This window comes from Priapulus caudatus, unplaced genomic scaffold (genome assembly GCF_000485595.1).
Source record: "Priapulus caudatus unplaced genomic scaffold, Priapulus_caudatus-5.0.1 Scaffold826, whole genome shotgun sequence".
NCBI classification, from domain to species: Eukaryota; Metazoa; Priapulida; class Priapulimorpha; order Priapulimorphida; family Priapulidae; genus Priapulus; species Priapulus caudatus.
In genome coordinates this window covers 1-21,265 of record NW_014577887.1, presented here as the reverse complement: position 1 = coordinate 21,265, position 21,265 = coordinate 1, and the positions used below count along the sequence as shown (strand labels likewise).

Here is a 21,265-nt window from a genome sequence, read left to right as displayed (position 1 = left end):
AGGTAGAGGTAGAGGTAGAGGTAGAGGTAGAGGTAGAGGTAGAGGTAGAGGTAGAGGTAGAGGTAGATGTAGAGGTAGAGGTAGAGGTAGAGGTAGAGGTAGAGGTAGAGGTAGAGGTAGAGGTAGAGGTAGAGGTAGAGGTAGAGGTAGAGGTAGATGTAGAGGTAGATGGAATAACGCAGGACGCAGTAGCCTAGCTCTAGAACTATAGCCCTTCCCTCTGCCTCATGCCTGTTGTGTAATTGAACAGTAAGAGAGTAACAGAGTAGTCGGAATTAACTTGTGCTCTTCCATGTTATGTTGCAATATTTTATCTACTACATGCTACGTAGGCCTTCACTCTACCCGTGGCTACATGGGTATAGATATAAGATGCGCGTATATTTGGCTATACTAGGCCTAGCTCTAGAACTATAGCCCATCGCTCTGCCTCAGGCCTGTGTCAGAGCGAAGGGCTATAGTTTGAGAGCTAGCAGTAGCCACGCGCTTACAGTCGAGTGTTTAACTGTAGCGAGTAAAACACGCACGAAGCGCGTCGGGCTTACGACAGGTAAACCGCGTCGGTGTTGGAGCGCACTTGTGGGAATAATGAAGCTCACGAAACCATTCAGGTGCGACACGAAATGAGGAAAGATAATAAAAAGACACCTGTCGCGAAGTCACACCGTGAGAAACGTGTCACTGTTTCGCGCTTCTACGATCCCAATTACCTAGCACCCGACAGGCTTATAAGAAGACGGGCCTACCGTACTCGGGTAGAGCTTGGCCGTCTCTTAGCCTATCCCTTGCCTCTACTGACATCTTAGCCGTACTTCAGTCAACTTGTATAACCGTTATTACGGCTGAGAATAAACGTCCGTGTGGTATGTCACTCATATAGTTATAGTGTTTTATTAGGTGGTTTGTCTCATATCTCCTTTCCTACTCCTACACTTAAACTTAGAACGATAGTAGATCCATACCGCTCCTACGTAAAGAGACTAAGCTCCGATACATAACCACGGGCACTTGGAACGTTTCAATTACAAAATGATGGGAAATAAACACGAAATGTATTTACTACCAAAGTCTTAATGTTTCTCTACTCTCTTTTGCCTATTATTGCCGATAATTTTCTGTAAATGCCGTTCAAATGCTTCTCTGCAACACATGAGTACACCGCACGCACGCCGCTGTGCACAAACAATAAAATTATGGATATAAAGAGAAACCAACGAATATACTATAGATCTCTATAGATGTTATAGAACACTATATAAATTATAGGAAAACAACTCTATAATATTCTTGTTTGTGCACTGATTCGTTGAAACTTTAAGACAATAATTATTGAGAGTAGAAATATTTTGCAGCGTGCAGAATTAGGACTTGGAAACATGACGTCACCACCGTGACCGTCTTGTCTTCGCTCCAGTGCCTGTAGTAGTAGTAGTAGTAGTAGTAGTAGTAGTTGTGTGTGTGTGTGTGTGTGTGTGTGTGTGTGTGTGTGTGTGTGTGTGTGTGTGTGTGCCCTAGCAAGCTGTCTTCTCCATTTTTCGAAGCTTACATGGCCGACTTCTGTTTGCTCCAGCATATTGACTATGAGGGCTTTAAACTGTTCATGGACACATACCTGGAGGTGGACGTGCCGACGGACCTGTGCCAGCATCTCTTTCTCTCATTCATTAAGAAACATCAGCACAGTCAGATCATGCAGCAGAAGCAGCTCGAAGAGTTCAGAGGTGGGTAGCGTTCGCGTTTGCAGATGCTAGCGAGCAATTATTAATTGACAAGCGATTTACGAAAGAAATGCATTGTCGTCTTTTTCTCGTACACCCATGTGACATGATGTGTCGAACGTTCCCGTGGGGGCTTTCCCCGATAGCAACAAGGCAGTGTGTATATGCATATGTGCAGTGTGTATAGCGGTAAGGCAGTGTGTATATGCATACAGCACGCTCGTGGCGACCGTGTGTGTGTGCATTGTCTTCTCTTACTGCGTGTTCTTGCTGCTGTCTTAATTGTTGGAGACACAAGAGCTTAAAGGTAGCGGAGGATAGCATCGGCGGAAACAATCAAAAGGTTATGGCAAAAAATTAGAGTTATATGGCTCGTATTAGCATGAACCATGTTATGACAACACCCCGAACGTTACATCTCTAAACAACATAAATACCGTCAAAATCTAATAATACATAGAGTGTACAACGGGAAAACGGGAAAACTGTTTACGGTACAATGATTCTATTTTAATTGCACGTCTGGAATTAGTTGGTATTATTGAATTAAGCAGCGTTCTTTCATCGCTATAACAAAACCCACCGCTTGCCTCTAAGACAATCCTAGGCTGAGATATAGTATTCGTAGCTCATCTAGGCATTACGGGAGTGCAGAAATCAATTTGACAATCAAGTTCGCTTCGGCATTTTGCCTATTGTTTTCCGTCGCCGATTGGAGCGCTTATTAATGACGTTACTCGTTCAAATTTTGTCTTCTTAACACGTCATAGTAAAGGAGTATCGTTGCGAAGACCCCCGTCGCTGTCGAAGTAAACAATTAAGAACACGTAGCCACGTCCACTAGTACTGGCACTGCAGGGTTAGGAAAGGTATTAGGAGTAGAAGGCTCGTAGGAAGTTGGTGCCTACCTATGCAGAAAGTTAATTACATTGCAGCACTATTTTGAAGAACTAAATCAGTCAATAGATGTAGGCCTACAACGGTATCACTTGATATTGGAGAGTGTGCAGACAAAGCATGAGCATTTTAACTTACAGGATTTGACTTGAATGCGTGAACTATATCGTGAAAAGCAGAGGCCAATGGACTATATGACGAATTGATAAACAAGTTTTGAAACCTTTTGTTTTTTTAAACTAATGCTACAAGATATTTATCAACTGTGAAATATGCAATGTTTCTTTGTAGGTGGTTAAATATGTTATCAGTTTGCATAAATGGTAATAATTTCGTCAATATAATGTCAGCTTGGAGACTGTATATGCAAAATTTTAAATTACTGTTTTTAGTATACGATGCAAGCGCCGTTTCTCATCCACTCGCACATGACACTGCTGGTACTTTAAAGACATAAATTCTGAATTTTGTTAAAACTGGTGTTCGTCACCATGGCGAGGCAGTAATGTGATCGCAGCCTTGTCTGAAAGCCCCAACTACAACTCACGAAGGAACTGTATAATTATATTCACACTTTGATCTAGGTGTCTTTTAGCTAAATTTATGAATTTCCTGCATACCCGTAGTCAGGGAAAATAGAAAAAGAAATCATTAAAGCCGCACTATGCGCATCCAAACGCTAATTTCTCCAGTACTAGACTAGCAAATACTTCGTGCCATGCATAATCACACTACCTTATGACAAAATAAACTCTAGTTCCTCCCATTTCACTGCGTTTGCCAAACAATTTAGCCTCGAAGTGGTGAGGTGACGTCACATGTTTTTCTCTTTGCTACACCCGTACCGCTGTACCGCAGCACCGCTGTACGGTTGCTTGGCAGGGAAGTGTCAACAACATCGGAGAATTTGAACAACATTGGAGGTATTTTCAAATACCTTTTATAAGACAACGCGCAGTGAAATGGGAGGAACTAGAGTTTATTTTGTCATAAGGTAGTGTGATTATGCATGACACGAAGTATTTGCTAGTCTAGTACTGGATAAATTAGCGTTTGGATGCGCATTGTGCGGCTTTAACAATTTTTATAATATTATATATTAAATTCATATTATTTTAATATTTCTTGCATATGATTCAATTGCATGTGTATGTACTGTATGTCGGTAGCCTATACACTGAATTTATGAGCTTGGATAACGTTTACAAGCATAATAACCACTGTTCAAAAGAAGCAAGCTACTTTGCCGGTTGGTCTAGTTATGAGAGACAAAGTTTATAAGTGGATACAGATCTGTTTGTCTTACATGGCTAAGAAGACTGAATAATGCAGTTAGTTTTTGCGCAAATGAGGAATCTTTCACACAGCGGGGCACAAATGCATCATAATAGATTTTAATGCAGGAGCTTATCGTATAAGGGATAAAGAGCTTTGGAAATAAACTGATCCCCTTTGTGGTTTAGCAAGTTGCATTAAAAAAAAACTGGATTCAGTATGTTGTCGGTAATATTTAAAATATTGAATTTTTATAAACAGAACAGTTTGATTCCGTTACTCTAGTTTACATGGGAAACAAGTGAATAAGCAAATATGTTACAACATATTTATTAGACATTGCAAACAAGCCTGCAAACACGTTATTGTTGCTGTTATGGCAATGAGCACTCAGTTTGCGCATTACTGGCAGTTGTTAATTCCCTTACACAGAGCTCCTTCCTTGTATTATATTATTTTATTGTATTGTATTTTATTGGTAAAGAATCAGCCATATACCTACATAATGGAATAAATACTTTAATACACGTAGTCTTAGAATAGACCTATATTTTAAAACGTATACGGCGGTTACTACTGTATCCACACGGCGGCCACGAGTAAGTAGTATGAACTGTATGACAGTCCGCGTAGCTATGGAGTTGTCATATACCCAGACGTTCCTAACCAATCACTAAAGGCTGGTGTCACCATTACCACTGTTTATATTGCAGTGTCAGTATCCGAGTAAGTACGATTTTGTTACATGGTCGTTAGAATATTATGCTAGGATCGAACACGTCCCATTTTAGCATACTCAGGGGTAGCGGTATCCTTAATAGTACACACACACACACACACACACACACACACGCACGCACGCATGGTGTATATGTATATGTATATGTACGATATATCGAACCGCCAAGTATCGAAGATCGAACGAAGATTGAACAGACAGTGTCACGTGATTTCTCGTTTTGCCATCTTCTTCGTATATGTGCGTATGACGCTGCGGTGTGCGCCGGGGATTTATTTAGCAGGTCCCTGGTCTTGTGAATCAGGTTCGGCGAACGGATGATATAATGTCACATGATAATAACGAGCTCATTGACTTCCTGATGGCACGAACCAGCGTCTCTTCGCTGACTCAAGAGACCGAGATCTAAGATCGGCGAATATTTGCCCGACTCTCGGCTAGTGATTCCGAGTCTCAGCTAGGATTCACGGCTATCGGCGAGTCTTGACAAATCGATAGCAAATCTCCTTGTGTATCAGCTAGTGTAGTTGAATGTCATAGACTTTGTCCTAGTCGCTGCCGGTCTTCGCAAAATATGAGCAAGTATCAGCAATTCTTAACAGCAAGGCTTCGTAATTCTCAGATATTTCCGCGGGGATCTTCACACATCTCATAGAGCCTTAATGCGTCTCACTAAATCTGCACGAACACCCATAAAGCCCTGTCGGCGAGTCCGGGCTAGTATCAGAATCTAGTGTGTCAGTCTCAGTTAGTCTTTTTGACTCGTAAGCAAACGACGACATTTGGGTGGCCTAGCGCAATCCCACACCTCTGCCGCCACAACGTTTTCTGAGGCGCACACGCGTTTTGCAGGTAAAGAGCTGATAAAGGAGGTTGCCGTAGCAACGCAGCAGACGATGTGCGCACCAATCACGGCGCATAACGAGAACAAAGTCGTCATCGATGCAGGTCACGGGGGTCACGGCCTGCTCGACAAGTCCGAACCGAAGTCCCAGCATACAAGTATGTCGGAAAAGCTTCACGGACTGACGGAGAAGATACACATGCTTGGTCACATAGGAAAACACGATGGTTCAGCCGGCTCTGAGACGGGCAGCCAGGGGCGCGCAGGTACTAACACCCCTCCGGTTGGAGCATTACACCACGCCTGTTCAAACATTTTTGATTAGATAGATAACGCTACCGTAATATTGTGCCTTCTGTCCTACAATACTAACTAAAAATTATAACTAATACTCTAACAGACTGTGTTTTTGTTTAGAGATCATTTTGGCCGCTTCAGAAATTAGATACTGTTCAATAATATTATATGATACAATATAATTATATCAACCTCATATATATATATATATATATATATGTGTGTGTATTGTAGTGTAAGCAGCGAGTGCCTGGTGACACTGTTTGTTCCTCCCGGGGAATTCGATCAACAACAAAGTTGAATATTAAAGATAGAATACATAAACGGTTATATAGTGATGCGCACTAATATCTTGCTTTAAGAGTTGCTTTATATTTGCTATCACTTTATTCTCTTAAATCGTCCCGTGCAAGCGGGCTCGTCCTATACGTGTGCTTTCCAGCCTGCCACTGTTCACTATAAAAATTCGCGCATAAGTATAATCACCCAGACGCCCATTGCAAGTTTAACGTAACACCGCTAGTGTTTGATATACTTAAACCTATAGGCCTGTTTTACAATTGACATACATAAATTCAACTCGTTATACAGCAACACGAGATAGGTGGTTTGAGCGTGTGTTTACTATATGAGTGCATGGTGTTTATGTGTTCCAATGTAGATTATGTATCAACAGCGCTTCCGATGAGGTTACACTTCATTTGGCGACTAGAAAGCGTGTTAGCCTTCCCGAAACACACACGTTACCGCTTTCCTGTGTACTCAATGTTTAATTATGTCCAGGCTGTAATTCGCGAGTGCTGCTTCTGAATCGCCTACCTATACGTGCACATTGCAACGTACACTTCTGTATAACTGCGTTGGAAAACGTACGAAATTGATTGTTATAATTAGTTTAATCATTCCAGATACACCCTAGTTATGAGTGGAATAAATGGGTTGTGTGTCGGTGTGCGTGCGTGCGTGCGAGGGTATTTGTGCGCCTTTTTCGCGTGCGCGCATGTGTGCGCATTTGTGGTGTTTGTGGCTTAACGATATTGTCACCCGAAATAATGAACAATTTACTTTCCCTCCTCTCGTGTCTCTCTATAGCCTATCACTAATAGTAGCAATGGCGTGGGACGCTTGTGTGGTGTTGTCATGGTATGCGATGCACACTCCACGCCGCTCTGTATGAAACGTATTCGGTATGCAGCGATTCGCGGTTTTCATGGCAGAGAGTTCTGTGCCGAGATGTGATGGTGGTGCGCTGCCTTGGTTATGGATTCTAGGCAGCTTCTCCAGTTCCACGCATCCTTCGATGAGCATCCATCGAACCGACTGCCAGGTAGTTAGCGACGCGAAGTCGGCAGAGTCGTCACCCATTCCATCAAACCACTCGAGAAACTCTTCCAAGAAATCTAATAATTCAGTGTTGACGCAGAACGGTAACTATGACGGTCGTTGTCGCCATTATCGGTGTTGTCGCGCGATAGCGTGGCTGACTACGTCATCAGCATGATTGTTGTCTACTGTACTTTGGATTGCGCCCTCGTTAAACCTGGTAGACTTCTGCAATGCTCAATACATGTTCTTTTCGCATCATTTATGCATGCTGTTTTCACTATATTCCGCCTTCTGTTATGTACTATTCCGGTAAACGCGCTAGCAGCGGCAGCAGTAGTAATCGTCATCGTCGTCGTTGTCGTCGTCGTCGACGTCGTCGTCGTCGTAGTAGTAGTAGTAGTAGTAGTAGAAGAAGAAGTAGAAGAAGAAGAAGAAGAAGAAGAAGAAGAAGAAGAAGAAGAAGAAGAAGAAGAAGAAGAACTAGTAGTAGTAGTAGTAGTAGTAGTAGCAGTAGTAGTAGTAGTTGTAGTAGTAGTAGTAGTAGTGGTAGTAGTAGTAGTAGTAGTAGTAGTAGTAGTAGTAGTAGTAGGGACGGTGACGGTGACGGTGGTGGTGGCGGTGGCGGTAGCGGTGGCGGTGACGGTGGCGGTGGCGGTGGCGGTGGCGGTGGCGGTGTTGGTGGCGGTGGCGGTGTTGGTGGCGGTGGCGGTGTTGGTGGCCGTCGCCGTGGTCGTGGCCGTGGCGATGTTGGTGGCGGTTTTGGTGGCGGTGTTGGTGGCCGTGGCGGTGGCAGTGGCGGTGGCCGTGGCGGTGGCGGTTGTGGTGGCGGTGGCGGTGGTGGTGGTGGTGGCGGTGGCGTGGGCGGTGGTGGTCGTCGTCATCGTTGTCGTCGGCGTCGTCACTGTTCTTCTTAGCTCAGATACTTGGTACATACTGTTTAGTTTATATCCGGACATTATCACAACTGTATAAGCCCTGTTTCAAAACGATGGCTTTGCAACTCAGAAATCCATGCTGCTTGTACCTATAATTACAATAACAGGCTAGCCGGGTAACCGGCGTTGCTCGGAAACAACTTTAGCCACATATATTTACTTGATTCTAAGGATAGATTCGTAACAGAGAAACAAACAATAAACAATATTCAGACAAAAACGGTTCTAACGATTCAATGATTCTGTGTAGTGAAAGCTTCTGGATATACAGCAATGTTATGAAATTGCGCCAAGTTATCATGAATACTGCGTATTAAGTATTGAGCATTCAATTGGTATCTAGGTGTCTCGGTATTTACCTTATAGGCTTTTAATATTTTACTTACTTTGATATATTAGTTTTAGTGTATACTTTTAAATATGCTTAGGCCACCCTCATGGTTATAAACTAACAGCGTGGCATTTTGGGGGGTCCGAAATCAATACATGACGGATTGCATAGACAGTTTTATTAGTAGTATAGATATCAATTGCAAGATGCATGAATCTGCCACTATTTGCATTGCAATGCATTTCGACGCGTTATTTTCCTGACTGCACTTGGACAAGCAACAGATAAATACAAATATTTATCTGTATTTACGTCTAAGGAATGCTTGAACGATCATGACAATCTTGTCACTTTATACATTCCTGTAATGGATGCAAGTGGACATTACAGACGCCACGCACGTTACCATACTTCCCCCGTTGTCAGTATATTGTCTTTTATTAGTAACCGACTATACATTGCCGAATCTATACATGTGCATTTCTATATAAACTATAGACGTTTCCACTCAATCGAGCATTCACTACGTAGCCAATAGGCGTATGCTAGAGTTATCTCGGCGAGTAGAAACTTGCCCGACGAAACGTTATCATTTTTTGAAGGTAGCTTACGCTGCCGTACCTCGGCTGACGGCTAGGAAAGTCGATCTGTTGCGATAACCGTTATTAAATCCATTGATTCAGGTGAATCTGCCTGAAATTTATTAAGTTTGATTTAAGATTATCGAGTTGAGACGCGTCAAAGGTCTATATATTTATTATAGTTGTTATGGATAAGCGCGTGTTTGCTCGTCATTGTGTTTTGCCTTTCACTCCACATTTTCAGGTTACTGGTTTCGAATGTAGTCAGTATCATTGTTTTCCGTTTTGCTCGCGTAGCCGTATAACGGATTATTACCTTGTAGTTGCTGTGATGAAGCTCGCGTGCTCGAGCTCGTGAAGCAACCCTACGAGGTGATTCAGAGGTCACTCGCGCACGGCCATGACCGTGCATGTGCGGTGTGTCGTGTTAAACATGCCGCATTAAATGCGTCATATTAAATCTAGTCTAGTAGCACCCTCTCGCGGGCGCATAATGCATTGTTGTCACAGTCTGTTCTGCACACTGTAAACGTAGCTGATTTTGAAATTTGCGCTCCTTCTCGTGTGCGTATTATGCACGCTGCAGTCATAATCGCTACGGACGAGCACTTGTCCCGTAACATCCGCGTCCTAATGCTCCACATGTTGGGATTGAACCCTCGGGCAAATCGAAAGATTACATAATTTAAATTGGTGCGACTTCGGCGTGCTCTTTATTGCACGTTTAACTCCGGATTCTGTTGCAATTCAAGTCCGTCCTCGCTCACGAGTTCCGCGAAATGATCTGGCTGTATGCAGCGCCAATGCGCGCTGGAACGGCCTTCGATACCCAAAAAGAAATGTTTTCGATAAAATTGCAGCATCGTTTTACTTACATGGATACCAGAATTACGCTTGAATTGCGCATGTAAATTGTAAGCTACCCCTGCGTCAGCTTTTGGTCGGCCTTGACATCGAGAAGAAAATTCGATTATTATGTTCAATGTTGATTATTATATCGTGTACTACTACGAGCCGAGTGCCATATAAATCTTTTCCGTACGAGCGACTGTCGCCTTTGGACGGGTGGATTTACAATTTCAGGACGATATCAATCGTTATGCCGCACATGTTCGTGCCTGCGTGCTTCTGTAATGATCCTGACATCTTTGCACAAGGTCGCGCGTCGCTATAAAGCTTTGTTAAACCTAGCTAATGTAGATTTACGCTGATATCTGTTACGTGCGTTGTAAACCTCCCAGCCGCAGGCCGTCTCTCTATAGACCTCATAAACTTCAATTCGCATTCGTTAAAACTCCTTCTGGACGCTGCTGAATGATCGCCGGAAGTGCTCGCGTGCGCGCCATTGTCATACGCACAGGTTCTTGAATTTTTCTGCACACCATCGATGAAATCTCCTACGATATAATGCGGAAATGCCTGTCTACGAAATGTGCGTTGTTGGATCAATTTCAAATTAAACGTCTGCCCGGCGTACGGGAAGTTGTTCAGTCTGCACAGTATTGGAAGCGACTTTTACCGGTGTTTAGCAACGAATTTGTTCGTCCGTGATATTTTAAAAAGGTTCCTGATGACAACTCATTTGCGAGGACCTTTGCCATTATCGCGAATGCGCATCGATGTTTCCGTCAGCAACTACGCATGCGTTCTCTTATTACATCTAGATTTCTTATCGTTCTTTGCATCGTTCGATCCGTTGTTTCGTTGTGTTGTCTGTCAGCGCGTTTGAGCGCTAAGTCACCTGCCTAGCAGAGCTAGCTTCCTTTTACGGGCACCTGATGAATGATGCACGTGTGGCGAAACGACTTCTTAAAATTTCGACAAGTCGTTCAGTATTGGACAATCACACGGTTCTTATATAGGCGGGAAATTCTGATTTCATGAGGAAGAAAAATTAGGCCACTGTGACCACATAATGATCGTTTTAATGATACGCCGGCTATTGAAATCGTATGGCAGCCATTGAACGACGTGGCGGTGATTGTAATGATTTGGTAGCTATTTTTTCCGAAGTGACCCCTTTGTATACGACAGCGATTGTAACTATATGACAGTCTTTGCATCGATGACACGGAGAATTATGTGACACTGAACTACATTGCAGGCCACTCAGATGACGTCACGTGGGTCAAGAGGTCAGCGTCGTCTCTGCTCAAGTCACACTCTGAGAGCAGCAAGCTGTCAAAGGCTAGCAGCATAATAGACATATATACTTCAAGAGTGCCTCTCAAGGACATCGTTTGCTACCTGTCCCTTCTCGAAGGTGCTAGACCTGAGGACAAGTTGGAATGTAAGTACAGATGATTAAATGGCATGCGGAACATACAGAAAACATATACTAAAAGGTGTGTGTGCAAATTAGTAGATAGCATTTGGATTTGGGATTTTGTGGATTTGTTTTTGCATTGTCTATGTATGTGCGTGCGTGCGCTTGCGTGTGCATGTGTGGGTGTGTGTGTGTGCGCGTGCGTGCGTGCGTGCGTGTGTGCGTGTGTGCGTGCGTGAATGTGTGTGTGTGTGTGTGTGTGTGTGTGTGTGTGTGTGTGTGTGTGTGTGTGTGTGTGTAGAGAGAGTAGAGAGAGAGAGAGAGATGGTGTGCGAGATAGAGAGAGAGAGAGAGAGAGAGCGTGTGTGTGCAGAGCGTGGCGCAGGGAACGCAGTATACTTACCTTACTTAACTATTAAGCAGTTTTGCATACGATCCGGACGAACGTCTGTGATATTCGAACCAATTGTTTTTCTGCTACATTTCAGTTATGTTCCGGTTATATGACACAGACGGGAACGGTATCTTAGACAACACAGTAAGTGTTTCGCCTTCATAAATATCGGTAATTTGTTGCGTTCTGTGCTATAGTTTTGGATAACCGTATGAGTGAACTGAAGCATGACGTGTAGGCCTATCTAAGTATAATGAGCAATTATATGAAATAGAACTCGCACGGAAATGGTAGCAAGTGCGAGGTGCGTGAAGCAGAATGTTAAGAAGACCTAGCTCACGCCGCACGCATAAGTTAAGGTTAATAGTTAATCAGATTAAATAATGCATAAATGAAAAAAAAAAAATATATATAATATAACCTAATAATCATATTATGATACTTAAAAATATTGCATTAGAGCAACGTTGGGGGTGTGATCTTACCACCTCGTGGCGGCGCGGAGAACTCATATATCCCAATAGCGTAAAGCTTAAGGAATGTGCGTAAGCTTAGGATTAGGGGTAGGGTCAGGGTCAGGGGGTAAGGTTATGTAACCATCACCACAATAATAATACTAATCCTACCTCTAACCGCAGCAATGCGTTTTCTTTTATATATACTTGCATATATATAGTATATAGTATATATATATATTATATATATATATTATATATATATATAATGTATATATATATTCAGGTTTAACGTGTAAACGCGTATATGCGCGGCTGAACAATCTCGAATTGATAGGTGTCTGTAAACACGGGTAGAACAGGATTTTACTGGCGTGATTTTCTAAGTGGAGCAATAGCGATGACTGGACTCCTGCCAGCTGACTGCGTGACGTAGTGCGAGCAATAGCGATGACTGGCCTCCTGCCAGCTGACTGCGTGACGTAGTGCGAGCAATAGCGATGACTGGACTCCTGCCAGCTGACTGCGTGACGTAGTGCCTTCTAACTAGTTAAAAACACAGGGAAGGGTACTGTCTCACCGTTATTCCATTTGCGATTGTTACCGCTCTTCGCAGTATCGAAATGTATAGGCATACCGTGCACGTCACTCGTGTAAAGGAGTTAGTTATAATTATCTGGAATGAAAGCGTGGCATTGTGGCACTCCAACGGCACTGCGCACTGTGTCCTGTTGTTCGCAGACGCGTATTTCCTCCAGGCACGTATGATGTCCGCCTAAGCGAGGGCATGGCGGTGTATTCGTAGACTCTGCAGGCAAATTTTGCCTGCCTATACTTTGCTTATTATATATCAGACTCTGGTCGCAACGTTTGTATTTAATATTGAGCAACCGATAAAATAATGGTGCCAGTATAGACGTGGCGGTTGGCACATGGTGGGAAAGTTGTTGTGTTTCTTATACAGATTGTTGCGCGGAATTCGCCAGGGTATTGAACCCTAAACTAGCACACTCGTGACTGCGCGACTGCACATATAGCTTGCTAATTTGTGTTAACGTTTACTTACATGGTTGCAAGTTGTTTAATAAACACAAACACATATGCCACCACACAGACGGAGTCGCATGCACTCAGTGAGCAAGCGTCTCCTCACCGATACCTAGAGTCGACGAGAGAGTTTGCTGGCGGCGTTTCTAGCGGATAGAAAGAAAATGATTTAAGTAGAAAATATAAAAGAATATTAGATTATACAGTGAACGTATTGGGACTAATGCAAGCATATGTCGTTATAATGTGTATGACATTTCGTAATTTCTCAGGAATTAGATTGCATAGTGAACCAAATGATGAACGTAGCTGAATATCTTGGTTGGGATGTGACAGAGCTGCGACCGGTAAGTTGTTCTGTGTCTATAACATTAGGAGTAAATAAAAGCAAATTTGTTTTCACTGGTTTCTGATATAATACACTTTCACAACGTGGCAATGTATGAGGATAAGCATCTTTCATCTCATATCTCGGTGCTACTTTGGGGGCTCGACAGACAATGTGGCAGTGTAGATGGGTAACTGGCGTTGATGCGATCGACATGTTTGCCGTATAGATCCTACAAGATATGATGGTGGAGATTGACTACGATTCAGACGGCACAGTATCGCTGGAGGAGTGGAAGCGTGGTGGCATGACAACTATTCCCCTGCTAGTACTGCTGGGCCTTGACATTTTGAGAGAGATACGCTAGGAGACTCACCGCTGTCAAGGTCCCAGCAGTAAACTAGCGGCGAGAATAGTTGTCATGCCACCACGCTAGGGAGACTCACCGATGTCAATGACCCAGCCAAGTACTACGCAGGGTAATAGTTGTCATGCCACCTCGCTAAGGAGACTTCCCACCCCGGTGTCAAGGGACCCAGCAGTACTAGCAGGGGAAATAGTTGTCATGGCCACCAACAGCCTAGGGAGACTCACCGTGTCACAGGCCCAGCAGTACTAGCAGGGGAATTAGTCTGTTTCATGCCACCACGCTAGTGCAGACTCACCGTTTGTCAAGGCCCAGCCAGTACTCAGGCGGAATAGTTGTCCATTGCCACCCCGCTAGGAGACTCACCGTGTCACAGGTAGCCCAGCAGTACTAGCAGGGGGAATAGTTGTTCATAGCCACCTCGCTAGGAGACCACCGGTCAAGCCCCAGCCCAGTACTAGCAGCGGAATCAGTTGTCATGCCACCACGCTTTAGGAGACTCAGCCGTGTCAAGGGCCAGCCCAGTCACTAGCAGTGCAATAGTGCTCATTGCCACACGCTAGGAGACTCAACCGTGTCAAGGCCCAGCAGTTCAACTAGCAGCGGGAATTAGTATGTCATGCCACACGCCTAGCGAGACTCACCGTGTCAAGCGCCCAGCAGTACTAGAGCAGGGGAAATTAGTTGTCATGCACCACGCTAGGAGACTCCCCGATGTTCAAGGCCCAGCCGAGTACTAGCAGGGGAATAGTTCTGTCATGCCACCACGCTAGGAGACTCACCGTGTCAAGGCCCAGCAGTACTTAGCAGGCGGAATAGTTGTCATGCACCACGCTATGCGAGACTCACCGTGGTCAAGACAATGCAGTTACTAGCAGGGGAATAGTTGTCATGCCACCACAACGCTAGGAGACTCACCGTGTCAAGCGCCCAGCCAGTTACTAGCAGGCGGAATTAGTCTGTCATGCCACCACGCCTAGGGGAGGACTCACCGTGTCAAGAATCCGCATACTAGCAGCGGGGGGAAATAGTTGTCATGCCAGCCACGCCTAGGAGACTCACCGCTGTCCAAGACCCAGGCAGTACTAGCAGAGCCGGAAATAGTTGTCATGCCACACGCTAGGAGACTCACCGTTGTCAAGGCACCAGCAGTACTGCAGCCGGGGAATAGTTGTCATGCCAGCCACGCTAGGAGACTCACCGTGTCAAGACCAGCGTACTAGCAGCGGGAATAGTTGTATTCACACCCTAGGGACATCACCGTGTTCAAGGGCCCAGCAGTACTTAGCAGGCGGAATAGTTGTCATGCCACCACGCTAGGAGGACTCACGTGTCAAGACCCAGCAGTACTAGCAGGGAATAGTCTGTCATGCCACCATCGCCTAGGGACTCCCGCCCCCCCCTGTCAAGGCCCCAGCCAATACTAGCAAGGGGAATTAGTTGTCATGCCACCACGCTTAGGAAGACTCACCGGTCAAGGCCCAGCATAACTAGCAGGCGGGAATAGTTGTTCAATGCCAACCACCGCTAGGATGCACTCACCGCTGTCAAGACCAGCAGTACTACAGGGGAATAGTTGTCATGCCCACCTCGCTAGGAGACTTCACCGCTGTCAAGACCAGCAATACTAGCAGGGGAATAGTTGTCATGCCACCACGTAGGAGACTCACCGTCTGCTCAAGGGCCCAGCAGTTATAGCAGCGGTTATAGTCTGTCCATGCCCACCACGCCTAAGAGACCTCACCGCTGTCAAGGCCAGCAGTACTTAGCAGCTGGGAATAGTTGTCATGCACCACGCCTAGGAAGACTCACCGTGTCAAGACCCAGCAGTAACTAGCAGGCGGGACATAGTGTGGCATGCCACCACGCTAGGAGGACCTCACCGTGTTCAAGGCCCAGCAGTACTAGCAGTGGGAATAGTTGTCATGCCACCACGCCTAGGAGACTCCCGCTGTTCAAGACCAGCAGTACTAGCAGCGGAATTAGTTGTCATGCCACCACGCTTAGGAGACTCACCGTTGTTCAAGACCAGCAGTACTGCTAGCGGGAATAGTTTGTCATGCACCACGCTACGAGACTCACCGCTGTCAAGCACCGCAGTACTAGCCAGGGGAATAGTTGTCATGCCACCACTGCTAGGCAGACTCACCGCTGTCAAGGCCAGCCAGCTACTAGCAGTGGGAATAGTTTTGTCATGCCACCACGCTAGGAGACTCACCGTGTCAAGACCCAGCAGTACTAGCAGGGGAATAGTTGTCATGCCACCACGCTAGGAGACTCCCCCACCCCCCACCCCCCCCCCTCCCCCCCCCCCCCCACCGCTTGTGTCAAGACCAGCAGTACTAGCAGCTGGGGAATAGTTGTCATGCCACCACGCTAGGAAGACTTCACCGTTGTCAAGACCCAGCTCAGTTACCTAGCAGCTGGGGAATAGTTGTCATGGCCACCACGCTAGGGAGATCACCGTGTCAAAGGCCCCAGCAGTTACTAGCAGAGGGAATAGTCTTGTCATGCCCACCCACGCTAGGAAGGGACTCACCGTGTCAAGGCCCAGCAGCTACTAGCGCGGGACATAGTTGTCATGCACACGCTAGGAGACTCACCGACTGTCAAAGGTCCCCAGCCAGTACTAGCAGGGGCAATAGTTTGTCATTGCCACCCCGCTAGGAGACTCACGTTGTCAAGGCCCAGCAGTACTAGCAGGGGAATAGTTGTCATATGCCACCTCGCCTATGGAGACTCCACCGTTGTTCAAGGACCAGCAGTACTAGCAGGGGGAAATAGTTGGTCATTGCCACCACGCTAGGAGACTCCCGTGTCAAGGGCCCAGCAGTTACATAGCAGGCGGAATAGTTGTCATGCCAACCACGCTTTTTAGGAGACTCACCGTGTCAATGGTCCGCCAGTACTAGCAGGGGCAATGTTGTTCATGCCCACCCACGCTAGGAGACTCACCGTGTCAAGGCCCAGCAGTACTAGCAGGGGAATAGTTGTCATGCCACCACGCTAGGAGACTCACCGCTGTCAAGCGCCCAGCAATCTACAGGGGGAATAGTTGTCATGCCACCTCGCCTAGGAGACTCACCGTGTCAAGGCCAGCAGTACTAGCAGGGGAATAGGTGTCATGCACCCACCTTAGGGGACTCACCGTGGTCAAGACACCAGCAATTACTAGCACGGGGTAATGTGTCATGCCACCACGCTAGGCAGACTCACCGTGTCCAAGGCCCAGCAATACTAGCAGCGGGCAATAGTTGTCATGCACCTCGCTAGGAGACTCACCGTGTCAAGGCCAGCAGTACTAGCCAGGGAATTAGTTGTCAATGCCACCACGCTACGGAGATCTCACCGTGTCAAGACCAGCAGTACTTAGCAGGTGGAAATAGTTGTCATGCCACCTCGCTGGAGAGCACCGTGTCCAAGGCCCAGCAGTATAGCAGGGGAATAGTTGTCATGCCACCACGGCTAGGGAGACTCACCGTAGTTCAAGGCCCAGCGAGTCACTAGCAGGGAATAGTTGTATGCCCACCACGCCCTAGCGAGACTTCAACCGTGCTCAAGGCCCAGCAGTTACTAGCAGGGAATAGTTGTCATGCCACCCCGCTTAGGAGACTCACCGTGTCAAGGCCCAGAGTACTAGCAGGGGAATGTTGTCATGCCACCACGCTAGAGACTCACCGTGTCAAGGCCCAGCAGTACTAGCAGGGGAATAGTTGTCAGCCACCACGCTAGGAGACCTCACCGTGTCAAGGACCCGCAGCAGACTAGCAGGGGAATAGTTGTCATGCCACCACGCTAGGCAGACTCACCGTGTCAAGCGCCCAGCAGTTTACTTAGCAGGGGAATAGTTTGTCATGGCCACACGCTAGGGAGACTCATCCGTGTCAGAGGCCCAGCAGTACTAGCAGGGGGAATAGTTGTTCATGCCAACCACGCTAGCGGAGACTCCCCGTTGTCAAGGCCAGCAGTTACTAGGCAGCCGGGAATAGTTGTCATGCCAACACGCCTTAGGAGATTCACCGTGTCCAAGGCCCAGCCAGTAACTAGCAGGGGAATTAGTTGTCATGCCACCACGCTAGGAGACTCACCGTGTCAGACCCAGCAAGTACTAGGCAGGGGACATAGTTTTTTGTTCATCGCCACCACGCCATAGGGAGACTCACCGTGTCAAGGCAGCAGTGACTAGCAGCGGGAATAGTTGTCATGCCCACCACGCTAGCGAGACTCACCGTGCAAGACCCATCAGTTACATAGCAGGGAATAAGTTGTCATGCTCACACGCTAGGACTCACCGTGTCAAGACCAGGCAGCTACTAGCCAGGGATAGTTGTCATGCCACCACGCTAGTGAGACTCACGTTGTCAAGGTCCCAGCAGTACTAGCAGCGGGATAGTTGTCATTGCCACCACGTAGGAGACTCACCGATGTTCAAGACCCAGCAGTAACTAGCAGGTGGAATAGTCTGTTTCATGCCACACGCTAGGAGACTCACCGGTGTCAAGGCCAGCAGTACTAGCAGGGGAATGTTAGTTGGGTCACTGGCACCACGCCTTAGGAGACTCACCGTGTAGACCAGCAGTACTAGCGGGGAAATAGTTTGTCATGCCACCTCGTAGCGAGACTCACCGTGTCAAGGCGACCCCAGCAATACTAGCAGGCGGGAATAGTTGTCATGCCACCACGTAGGAGACGCCAGCGTGTCAAGGCCCAGCAGTTACTAGCAGGGGATAGTTGTCATGCCACCACTGTTTTAGGTAGCTCACCCGTGTCAAGACCCAGCAGTACTAGGCAGGGGAAATAAGTTGTCATGCCACCTCGCTACGGAGACTCACCGCTGTCAGACCACAGCCCAATTACTAGCAGTGGGAATTATGTTTTGTCATGCCACACGCTAAGGAGGACTTCACCGTCGGGGTCAAGGCCAGCAGTACTTAGCAGGGGATAGTATTGTCATGCGACCACGCCCTAGGAGACTCACCGTGTCAAAGGCCCAGCAGTACTAGCAGGGGGAATAGTTGTCAATGCCACCACGCCTTTAGGAGAACTCACGTCGTCAAGACCCAGCAGTACCTAGCAGTTGGGATAGTTTGTCATGCCACACGCTAGGAGACTCACCGTGTCAAGCGCCAGCAGTTACTAGCAGGCGGAATTAGTTGTTCATGGCACCACGCTAGGAGACTTCACCGTGTGTCAAGGACCCAGCAGTACTAGCAGGGAAATAAGTATGTCATGCCACCACGCTAGGAGGGACTCACGTGTCAAACCCCAGCAGTACTAGCTAGTGGGAATAGTGGTCATTCCACCACGACTAGGAGACTCACCTGTGTCGACCCAGCAGTACTAGGCAGTCTTGGGAATAGTTGTCATTTGCCACCACCGCTAGGAGACTCACCGTGTCAAGGGGCCGCAGTACAGCAGGGGCAATAGTTGTCATTGCACACCTCGCTAGGGAGACTCACCGCTGTCAAGACCCAGCTAGTTACTAGCCAGGGGAAAGCTTGTCATGCCACCACGCCTAGGGAGACTCACCGTGTCAAGGACCCAGCAGTACTAGCTAGGGGAATAGTTGGTGCATGCCCACACGCTAGGAGACTCACCGTGTCAAGACCCAGCAGTACTAGCAGGGGAATAGTTGTCATGCCACCACGCTAGGAGGACTCACCGTGTCAAGGTCCCAGCAGTTACTTAGCAGGCGGAATTACGCTCTTGTCATTGCCACCACGCTTAGGAGACTCATCCTAGGAGTCAAGGGCCAGCAGTACTAGCAGCGGGAATAGTTGTCATGCCACCCACGCTAGGGAGATCACCGATGTCAAGGGCCCAGCGTACTAGCAGCGGGGGAATACGGTTGTCATGCCACCCCGCTAGGAGACTCACCGCTGTCAAGGCCCCAGCATACTAGGCAGGGGGGGAATTTAGTTGTCATGCCACCTCGCTGGAAGACTTCACCGTGTCAAGGCCCAGCCGAGTACTAGCAGAGATATGGGAATTAGTTGTCATTGCACCACGCTATGGAGACTCACCCGTGTCAGGTCCGCAGTACGTAGCAGGGCGAATTAGTTGTCATGCACTCACGCTACGAGACTCACCGTGTCAAGGCCCAGCATACTAGCAGACTGCGGAAATAGTTGTCATGCCAACCACGCTGGAGACTCACCGTGTCAAGGCCCAGCGCTACTAGCAGTGGAATAGTTGTCTGCCACCACGCTAGGGGAGACTCACGTGTTCAAGGCCCAGCTCAATCTTAGCAGGGGAATGTTTCATGCCACCTCGCTAGGAGGACTCACCGTGTCAAGGCCCAGCAGTCATAGCAGTGGGAATAGTTGTCATCACACGTTAGGAGACTCACCGTGTCAAGACCCAGCAGTACTAGCAGGGGAATAGTTGTCATGCCACCACGCTAGGAGACTCACCGTGTCAAGGCCCAGCAGTACTAGCAGGGGAATAGTTGTCATGCCACCACGCTAGGAGACTCACCGTGTCAAGGCCCAGCCCAATACTAGCAGGGGCAATTAGTTGCTCATGCCACCACGCTAGGAGACTTCACCGTTGTCAAGGCCAGGCAATACTGAGCAGTGGGAATAGTTGTCATGCACACGCTAGGAACTCTCCGTGTCAAGCACCCAGCAGTACTAGCAGGGGAATAGTTGTCATGCCACACGCTAGGAGACTCACCGTGTCACAGGCCGCAAGTACTAGCAGCGGGAATTAGTTTGTTTCATGACCACGCTAGGCAGACTCAACCGTGTCAAGGGCCCCAGCAGGTACATAGCAGTGGGAATAGTTGTCATGCCACCTCGCTAGGAGACCTCACCGTGTCAAGACCAGCATACTAGCAGGGGTAATAGTGTATGCCCACCTGCGCTAGAGACTCACCGTGTTCAGGCCCAGCGAGTACATTAGCAGGGGAATAGTTGTCATGCCACCACGATAGGGAGACTCACCGTGTCAAGGCCAGTCAGTTACTAGCAGGGGAATAGTTGTCATTTGCACACGTAGGGAGACTCACGTGTCAGTCCCGCAGTCCTAGCAGCGGGAATAGGTTGTCATGCCAGCCACGCTAGTGAGACTCACCGTGTCAAAGGCCCAGCCAAGTGACTAGAGGGGATAGTTGTCATGCCACCGCTTAGGAGCACTCACCGTGTCAAGGCCAGCAGTACTAGCAGGGGAATATGTTCATTGCCACACGCTCGCTAGGAGACTCACCGATGTCAGACCCAGCAGTACTACAGGGGAATAGTTGTCATGCACCCTCGCTAGGAGACTCCCGTGTCATGGCCGCAGTACTAGCAGGGGAATGTTGTCATGCCACACGTCTAGGAGACTCACCGCTGTCAAGGCCCAGCGAGTACTTAGCCGAGGGAATAGTTGTCATGCACCTCGCCCTATGGAGACTCACGTGTCAGACCAGCAGTAATAGCAGTGGGCAATAGTTTGTCATTGCCACACGCTAGGAGACTCACCG

General features: G+C 47.4%; 1 protein-coding gene across 1 annotated transcript in view; it reads left to right on the top strand.

Moving 5' to 3' along the window:
• Positions 1 to 13,800, top strand: part of LOC106813796 (diacylglycerol kinase 1-like) — a 58,182-nt gene extending 44,382 nt beyond the window's left edge. Inside the window, exons 4-10 of the mRNA XM_014818021.1 lie at positions 1,571 to 1,721; positions 5,482 to 5,739; positions 7,042 to 7,197; positions 11,048 to 11,233; positions 11,698 to 11,747; positions 13,378 to 13,452; positions 13,663 to 13,800. Of these exons, the coding sequence (XP_014673507.1) occupies positions 1,571 to 1,721; positions 5,482 to 5,739; positions 7,042 to 7,197; positions 11,048 to 11,233; positions 11,698 to 11,747; positions 13,378 to 13,452; positions 13,663 to 13,800 (1,014 nt within the window). The remainder of the gene's footprint in view (positions 1 to 1,570; positions 1,722 to 5,481; positions 5,740 to 7,041; positions 7,198 to 11,047; positions 11,234 to 11,697; positions 11,748 to 13,377; positions 13,453 to 13,662) is intronic.
• The last annotated feature ends 7,465 nt before the right edge of the window (positions 13,801 to 21,265 follow it).